Raw genomic sequence first — 8,489 nt, 5'->3', positions numbered from 1 at the left:
TAATTCTGAGGCTGTGACCTCTGGTCCTAGACTCTCCCACTAGTGGAAACATCCACTCCACATCCCCTCTATCCAGGCCTTTCACTATTCGTGTTCCAATGTGGTCCTCCCTCATCCTTTCAAAATCCAGCGAGTACAGGCCCAGTGCCGTCAAAAGCTCATCATATGTTAACCCACTCATTCCTGGGATCATTCTAGTAAACCTCCTCTGGACCCTCCAACGCCAGCAAAGCCTTCCTCGGATAAGGGGCCTGTGGGAATATGTTGAGAAGAAGGCAGCTTCAAGGAAGGAAGGTTCGGTGTAAAAGGCTATGGGCAGATGGGGGAGGGGAAGAACGAGGAATTAGAATCAGGATTTGTGTATCGGTTGAGTGAAACACACTGGAAAACAGTTGGAATGTTTCTCAGTTACTTCTTGTAAGAGAACCAGTCCATCATGTTTGACATTTTTCTCTTTAACATTTCTCCAGTACTTTTCCCTCCCGACGCATCTTCATTCGAATACTCTGGTGACAGCTTCTCATTGTTCACGATTTGTTCTCTGACCTCTGCCTCCTTCTTCACAGAGGTCAGTGCCTCAATTCGCCCAGTGAAGCCTGGCTTTGCTTCGTCTTTCTCACCCTGAATCAGGAGGTCAATATAAGCCGGGGTGGACAACGGGTTTGGTCTCAGGGCTATTTCTTCACGTCGTCTAATGCCCTGGGATAATTCTTGAATCAACTCCAGAACTGTGTTCCCCACCTCAGCAAACTCCTGCTCAAGTGACTCCATAACCTTCTGCTGACTCATCTTCTCACCGTATGCCTTCTCATACTTTTTCTTCAGTTTGTTGTACGACCTCTTCTCCTTTTTTGTTACACAGACATACCTATACTTTTCCCTTCGGTGTTTTTGCGCGGGACACTTCCCCGGACAGACTACACAATTTCCCCACCAGTCAATTGATGAACACCAATGTTTGTAAATATAACTTTCACACGGACAGGGGTCGTGACAACTGTATTTACAAACCTTACAGTTGTTTATTAATGGATCATCTCTCCCAAGTTTCCTCTTTTCTATAACAGTCACATCGACCTCGTACTCAAAATCTTTATTTTCGTCCAGTTTGGACTGGTTTTGGTTCAGAACTTGTTGGGATTTTTTGAGCTCCTCTAATTTGGTCAGCCCTGCTTGGATCAGAGTCTGCAACCCGGCCACTATAGACTCCAGCTGGCTACGTTCCTTCAGAACCTCTTTGGTCAGGCACAGGCTCCTCGCCTGCATCGTGCTCAGAGCTGCGAAGAACTTCTTCATACTGTTTGTCCCCATCTTCCACAACACCTGGTTAAAGTCATTATCCTCTTCCCCGCTGTCATCAGATCTCCACTCGTCACCAGAGGTCGGACACTGGGCAAAAATGGCAGAGTTGTTAAACTTGAAGTGTACTGGCAATCCCTTTTTGTCTTTGGGGCAGGGTACGTGGGCGGCTTTCAGGGCCTCCAGAACTGGGGGGCGCTGCCCGTCCGCGAACGTCACCATTATCTGAATGTTCTCCGCGATATCTTTGCCAAAAATGGAAAGGATGGAATCGAATACATATTTCTGTGTCTGGGTCAGGCGAGCCAGGGAGGCTTGGACGACGAAACAGACCGCGTCGATCTGATCAACGCCCTGTGGGGAAGTGAAGAACTCACGGATGTGGTCAATGATCTGTCGATCCCGGCTGATGCCCCTGATGTCCCCGAATCCTGGTGTGTCGATTATAGTCAGAGAGCAGTCGATGTTAAACCCTACCTGGTGGTGGAGATGGTAGGCAGTGATGGAGGATGTCTGGCTCTCAGCCTGGGATTTTCCCATCTTCTCCTGTATTAACTGGTATCTGAAGTTGTCCCCCCACTCCACGCCCAAGATGTAGTTGATCATCCCGTTGATGAGGGTTGTCTTTACTGACCCAGTTGCCCCCAGCACCATAATTGTCTTCATCTTGTGCGTAGTGGTGGGCTTTCCTAAGGAGCATTTCACAAGCTGCTTGGACTGATTAAACACCTCCTTTTCTAGGTTGAGCTTGTAAATGGAAGGGTTTCCTCTGGATATTTATTGAGCTTGTTCGAGAAGTTTCAGTGCAATTCTCTTTGGTCCATCTGAACTATCGTGGCATTGTCTGTTTTTTGTCTGAACCTGCTCCCATGATCCGTCCAATGCATCCATCGAAGGTTCTTCCTTGTATTCAGGTGGACTTGTCGGCCGGGTGGAGACCTTGTGGATCTCACTGGCCTTGCTGACCCCTACCTTGGTCACGGCTCTGTATCGGATGTGATATTCCTGGTGTGGCTCCAACCCAGATATCGTGAAGGAGTGGGATGTGTCAGGTGTATCTAGTATTGTCCATTTCTCCTGCTGGCTACCTCGAAACTCTATCTTGTAGCCCACAATCTCATCAGAAGCATATGTGGGTGGCTCTAACTGCAGTGTCACACTGTCGTGTGTTGTCCCACTCGCTGTTGGTCTCTCAGGCTGAGACGGGGGTTCAAAGCAGCGGCTCCTCACAGTCCCTCCCCCGTACAGGTAAATAGACGCACCCACGTTACTGTCATCCTGTGCGGATCCAACAAGGAATTTTACTCTCTCGTTCCCACTGTTGGCTGTGGCAAAATCCAGGAACAGTCCGGATCGTTCCTTCATCTTCTCGGTTATGGACGATGAGCGAAACCAGCACTCGCTGTGTTGTGTTGTACTGGCTTTGTCAGCAGGACGTGGCATCTGCATTTTCTCTGCTGTGAGAGATCGGAGGTAGTTGATTGCCTCCGTCAGGTAGAAATCCTCCTAATGCAGTGTTGTGAATGTGAAGCAGACCACGTAGTCTGTTACTGGATCCATCAACACTTCATGCAACTCTCCTTGATTTCACAACAGGTATGTCTTTCATTATCCTGAGGCAAAGTCCCACAACCATCATCTCCCATTCCTTGTCATCCAGCCATGTGGTCAGTGCTTGGTGTTCAAATGGTGACTGCTCCCTGTTCTTCAGTATGTCCCTCAGCAACCCTTCCTCCTTCCCACCGCCCCGAATGGACGGCAAAACTCTGGCTAAGGTCCCTTGGAAAACCAGTTTGTACTCCAGACACATCTCTCGGAATTGAAGGATCCTGTCCCGGATCTCAGGAAACTGAACTGCGACACTGTCTTTCATCAGGTCATTGCACCTCATCGCGGCCTCACTGAGCTGTTCCAGGACACACTGGCAGCGATTGACCAGTCCCACGCTGATCTCCCTCACCAACTGGGCAGCTTTGGTGTCCAGTTTATTGAGAGGATAGAGCCAGACTGCGACGGGCACTGAATGTTCTCCACCTGAGCCCAGCAGGTGTGGGAGTGTTGCGTAGATATTGATGGCATCTCTGTAGGTGGTGGGATTGTTCTTCAGTGAGAAGTCCCCGTAAAAGGTGCAGCTAAACTTCTCGGTTTGAGAGCTCTGTTTTTCTGTCATATTTAGGGAGACCTCTCCCTCGATCGCAATCATAGGGAGACGTTTAATCATCACCTCCATGTTACCCTGAATATCTTGTATGTTCTCTGCTGAATAAGTCATTCGATCAAACACAAAGAAGGCCTGGACCCCACACAGCACTGCTGTAATGACATGGGTGGCTGAGCCCTCATCAAACACACTCGGGTAGGTAATATTCTGTCTCCCTAAGTGACTCATTGTCAGTTGTTCAAACCTGGTTGTTGCTTTGTAGTGAAGGGTAACTCGTGCTTGTTGCTTTGATTCCTTCGTGTCTCTGAGATATTTTGCCGACCCTTTCACCTCCACTAACCCACACAGGAAACTAACTTTCAGTGATGCTGACACATTGAAGGCATTGGCTTTCTTCTCCATGGAGTCTGATGCAATGATTTGAAACTCAGTGCTGGGCTGGTCACGGCAGTCAAGGTTGCTCTGCAGTGTCTGCAAGTCCCACAGGGTGATGCCTACAGGATAAATCAGCGATCAAAACGTAATAATGTGAAAATTACTCAAAGTTGAATATTATTCCTTCAGTAGATTCAATCTCTGTATAGGCTGTGCTTGGGCTGAAAGTACAACACTCTACACTCACTGGACTGTTCACATGAGTAATAGGTGCGGCTTGGTGGCACAGCGGTAGAGTAGCTGCCTTACAGCGCTTATACCGCCAGAGACCCGGGTTCAATCCTGACTACGGGTGCTGTCTGTGCAGTTTGTGTGTTCTCCCCGTGGGTGTGCTCCGAGATCTTATGGTTCCTCCCGCACTCCAAAGATGTACAGGTTTGTAGGCTTGTTATAAATGTAACATTGTTCCAAGTGTGTGCAGGGTAGTGTTAAGGGCCTGTCCCACTTTCATGACCTAATTCACGACCTCTGCTGAGTTTGCCCTTGATTCATGCTCACAGCAAGGTCGTCACAAAGTCGTAGGAGGTTGTAGGTAGGTCATGGCAGGCCTTGATGCTAGTTGTAGGTACTCGTGGCATCAAGTAGGTCAGGCCGTTTTTATAACCTGATGAAAAATGCCCACAAGTAAAAAAGGTTGTGAATTAAGTCGTGAAAGTGTGACAGGCCCTTTAATGTGCAGGGACCATGGTCGGTGTGGACTCGGTGGGCTGAACGGCCTGTTTCTGAGCTGTATCTCTAAAACTAAACTAAAAATACATTGAGTGCGACAGTAACTCAGCGGGTCAGGAGGCAATTCTGGAGAACATGGATAGGCGGTGATTTGGATCGTGTTCAAATATTCTTCAAATATCCATTTTTAGTTTAGTTTAGAGATACAGCACGGAAACAGGCCCTTCGGCCCACCGGGCCAATGCCATCCAGCGATCCCCGCATACCAACACTATCCTGCACACACTAGGAACAATTTACAATTTTACTAAGCCAATTAACTTGCAAAACTGCACGTCCTTGGAGTGTGGGAGGCTAACCGGAGATCTCGGAGAAAATTCATGCAGGTCACAGGGAGAACGTACAAACTCTGTACAGACAGCGCCCGTAGTCAGGATCGAACCTGGGTCTCTGGTGCTGTAAGGCAGCAACTCTACCGCTGCGCCACCCTGCCGCCCAATATTCAATCCACTGTATAAACTGGACTATTACTGACAAAGTTGTGGTCACCATTGTGAGATTGGTCAACTGAACTTATGGCCCTGCATTGACACCACTGTATCATAGAGTGATACAGCATGTAAAGAGGCCTGAATTGTCCACATTGACAAACATGTCCCAACTACACTAGTCCCACCAGACTGCGTTTGGCCCATACCCCTCCAAACCTGTCCTATCCATGTACCCGTTTAACTGTTTCTTAACCATTGGGATGGTCCCTGCCTCAACTACCTCCTCTGGTAACTTGTTCCATACATCCACCACCTGTTGTGTAAAAAAGTAACCTCTCAGATTCCTATCTTTTCCCCTTCACTTTAAACCTATGTCCTCTTGTCCTTGATTCCCCTACTCTGAGCAAGAGACTCTGTGCATCTACCCGATCTAATCCTCTCATGATTTTACACACCTGTATAAGATCTTCCATCATATCAACCCATATCAGAGGGCATTTGAAAAAAATCCCTCAGAAGTATAAATTCATTGAGTAGAAGGTATATCTGAATCCCACCACAACCAGAGAGTAGTCCTGAACCACTATCTACCTCATTGGTGACCCTTGGACCACCCTTAATCAGACTTTGCTGGCTTTACCTTGCACTATATGTTATTCCCTTATCACGTCTTTCGATTCACCTACTCTGGGCTCATGTGACTTCATGATTTGTGTGAAGACATTCCAGTACCTGGGATCAGAGCATCTGATCGGCAGTCGTACAGCATTCCCAACTGGAAAGGCCGATCCAGAGTGGCCAGTTGCAAGCACTCACTCATCACTAAACCGGACGTGGACAGTCAACAAAATCCAGTGATCTGAAATAGAACGAGAAATAAAATATGAAGATGAATCCACTCGACGTACGGCTTTTTAAGATGTGACCAAAAAGGTTTAGTTTAGAGATACAGTGCAGAAACAGGCCCTTCGGCTCACCGAGTCCGTGCCGGCCACGTTTCCCGCACACTAAGGGCCTGTCCCACTGTACGAGGTAATTCAAGAGCTCGCCCGAGTTTAAAAAAAATCAAACTCGTGGTAATAGAAGAATAGAATAGAATACGTTTCTACGTAAGTAAGTACGTAGAATGTACGTAGAGGTACGTCGGAGCTCGGGACGTCTCTTTGCGGCTGGTAACACTAACGGCAGGTACTCTGGAAACGCGGTAAGCTCGTGAAGATTTTCAACTTGTTGAAAAATGTTGACGAGAGACCCGAGTTCCCACGAGCGGCTATTACCGTAATTCTCCGAGTTCGAATCGGGAAACTCGGGAGAACTCTTGAATTACCTCGTACAGTGGGTTTTAGTGTGCGGGGATAATGAGAAACACTATCCTACACGCGCCAGGGTCAATTTACATTTATACCAAGACAATTCACCTATAAACCTGTAAATCTTAGGAGTGTGGGAGGAAACCGAAGATCTCGGAGAAAACCCACGAAGGTCACGGGAAGAACGCACAAACTCCGTTCAGACAGCGCCCGTGGTCGGTATCGAATCCCGTGTTCATGTTGAGGGTTGTTAACTATTGCACTGAGAATCACAGTATGTTTTTCGTGTGGATGAAGGCCATTCTGCCCATTGAGTCCCTTCTAGCTCTGGGTAAGAACAATACATCTGGTCCCACATTCCCACCTTGAAAATTCCTCCCTTGCAGGAAGGAAATTTCAGCCAGACATCAGTCGCGGAATATTGCTGACTGGCCCGCTCTACACTGCAGGAGTATGTGCTGAGGGATGTACTGTAGCTTGGTGCAGCCAACGCCAAGGCTCCATGGGGGAGGACCATTGACTAGGGTCCTTCTGCTGCTGGACATTTGGGGGCAGAGTCCGGTGTAGATACCCCCCAAACAAGTGAAGGGAAACAAGGTGAAGATCATGACTGATAGGTGTAGTATTAGGCCATTTGGCCCGTCAAGTCGTCTCCGCCATTCTATCTCTCCCTAGTAACCCCATTCTCCTGCCTTCTCCCTTTAACCTTTGATACCTGTACTAATCAAGAATCTATCTCTACCTTAAATATACCCACTGACGTTGCCTCCAGAGCCTTTGGTGGCAAAGAATTCCACAGATTCACCACCCTCTGATGAAAGAAATTCCTCCTCATCTCCTTCCTAAAAGAACGTCCTTTAATTGCGTGACCGAGATATCAACATTATAAATCAATATGTCCCCCCACACATCCGGAGATCTGTTACTAAAAACAAAAAGGTGCATCTGAAGTGACAAACTCAGAGACTGATGCAGGGCTGTGTTCTAACTGGAGCGGGTTTTTTTGCATTTCGAAAACAAGTGAAATCTATTGAAACAAAGTACTGAAGAAGGGTCTCGACACGAAACACCACCCATTCCTTCCCTCCAGAGATGGTATCTGACCCACTGAATTCCCCCAGCTTTTTATGTCTAAACCAGCATCTGCGGATCCTTCCTACGCATTCTCCAGAGATGCCGTCCGTCCCACTGAGTTACTCCAGCACCCTGTGTTTGTCTTTTGGTGTAAACCAGCATCTGCAGTTCCTGCCTATGCATAACATGTACCCTCATCGCTCAAAGCCCTGCTGCTATAAAATGCAACATGCTTTCAATACTTGCTGTACACCCTGTGGAGTTACTTTACACTGAGGCAAAGGTCCATTGTTAGTGCTGTGGTCAGGATGAACCACTGCCTTTAGCACTAAAACAAAACACACACACAGATGGATGCACACACCCACTGTACAGATACCCTGATACATGAGCAGAACACAAAGTGCTGGAGGAACGGGGAGTATCTGGAAATGGACAGACGACATTTCGGGTCATAGAGTAATAGAATTTGACAGCGTGGAAACAGGCCCAACTTGCCCTCACCGGCTAACATGTCCCATCTACACTAGTTCCACCTGCCCGCGTTTGGTCAATATCCCTCCAAACCTGTCCTATCCATGTACCCGTCTAAATGTTGCTTAAACACTGGATAGTCCTTGCCTCAACTACCTCCTCCGGCAGCTTCTTCCATACACCCACCACCCTTTGTGTGAAAATGTCACCCCTCAGGTTCCCATTAAATCACCCCCCCCCCCCCCACCTTAAACCTATAATGTCTATAAAGGCTTTGTGATAGGAGCAAATTAGGCAATTCGGACCATCCAGTCTACTTCGCCACTCAATGACGGCTGATCTATCTCTCCCCCCTAACCCCATTCTCCTGCCTTTTCCCCATAACCCCTGACACCCGTGCTCGGCATTTAACACAATCATCCCCTCCAAGCTGGTTACCAAACTAGCAGAACTGGGTCTCTGCGCATCCCTCTGCAATTGGATCCTCGACTTCCTCATTCACAGACCACAGTCTGTTCGTATTGGTGGAAATGTGTCAGCCTCGATAACAATCAGCACGGGAGCACCTCAAGGCTG

At 47.9% G+C, this 8,489-nt stretch overlaps 1 protein-coding gene across 1 annotated transcript; it reads right to left on the bottom strand.

Moving 5' to 3' along the window:
* Nucleotides 1–408: 408 nt before the first annotated feature.
* Nucleotides 409–2,089, bottom strand: LOC116969294. The gene has a single exon (XM_033016162.1). The coding sequence runs from the start codon at nucleotides 1,963–1,965 to the stop codon at nucleotides 409–411; it is 1,557 nt and encodes a 518-aa protein (XP_032872053.1). The 5' UTR covers nucleotides 1,966–2,089.
* Between the last annotated feature and the right edge of the window lie 6,400 nt (nucleotides 2,090–8,489).

Source organism: Amblyraja radiata, unplaced genomic scaffold, assembly GCF_010909765.2.
Source record: "Amblyraja radiata isolate CabotCenter1 unplaced genomic scaffold, sAmbRad1.1.pri S148, whole genome shotgun sequence".
NCBI classification, from domain to species: Eukaryota; Metazoa; Chordata; class Chondrichthyes; order Rajiformes; family Rajidae; genus Amblyraja; species Amblyraja radiata.
Note: the sequence above shows the minus strand (reverse complement) of the source record. Positions and strands in the feature narration are given on the sequence as shown.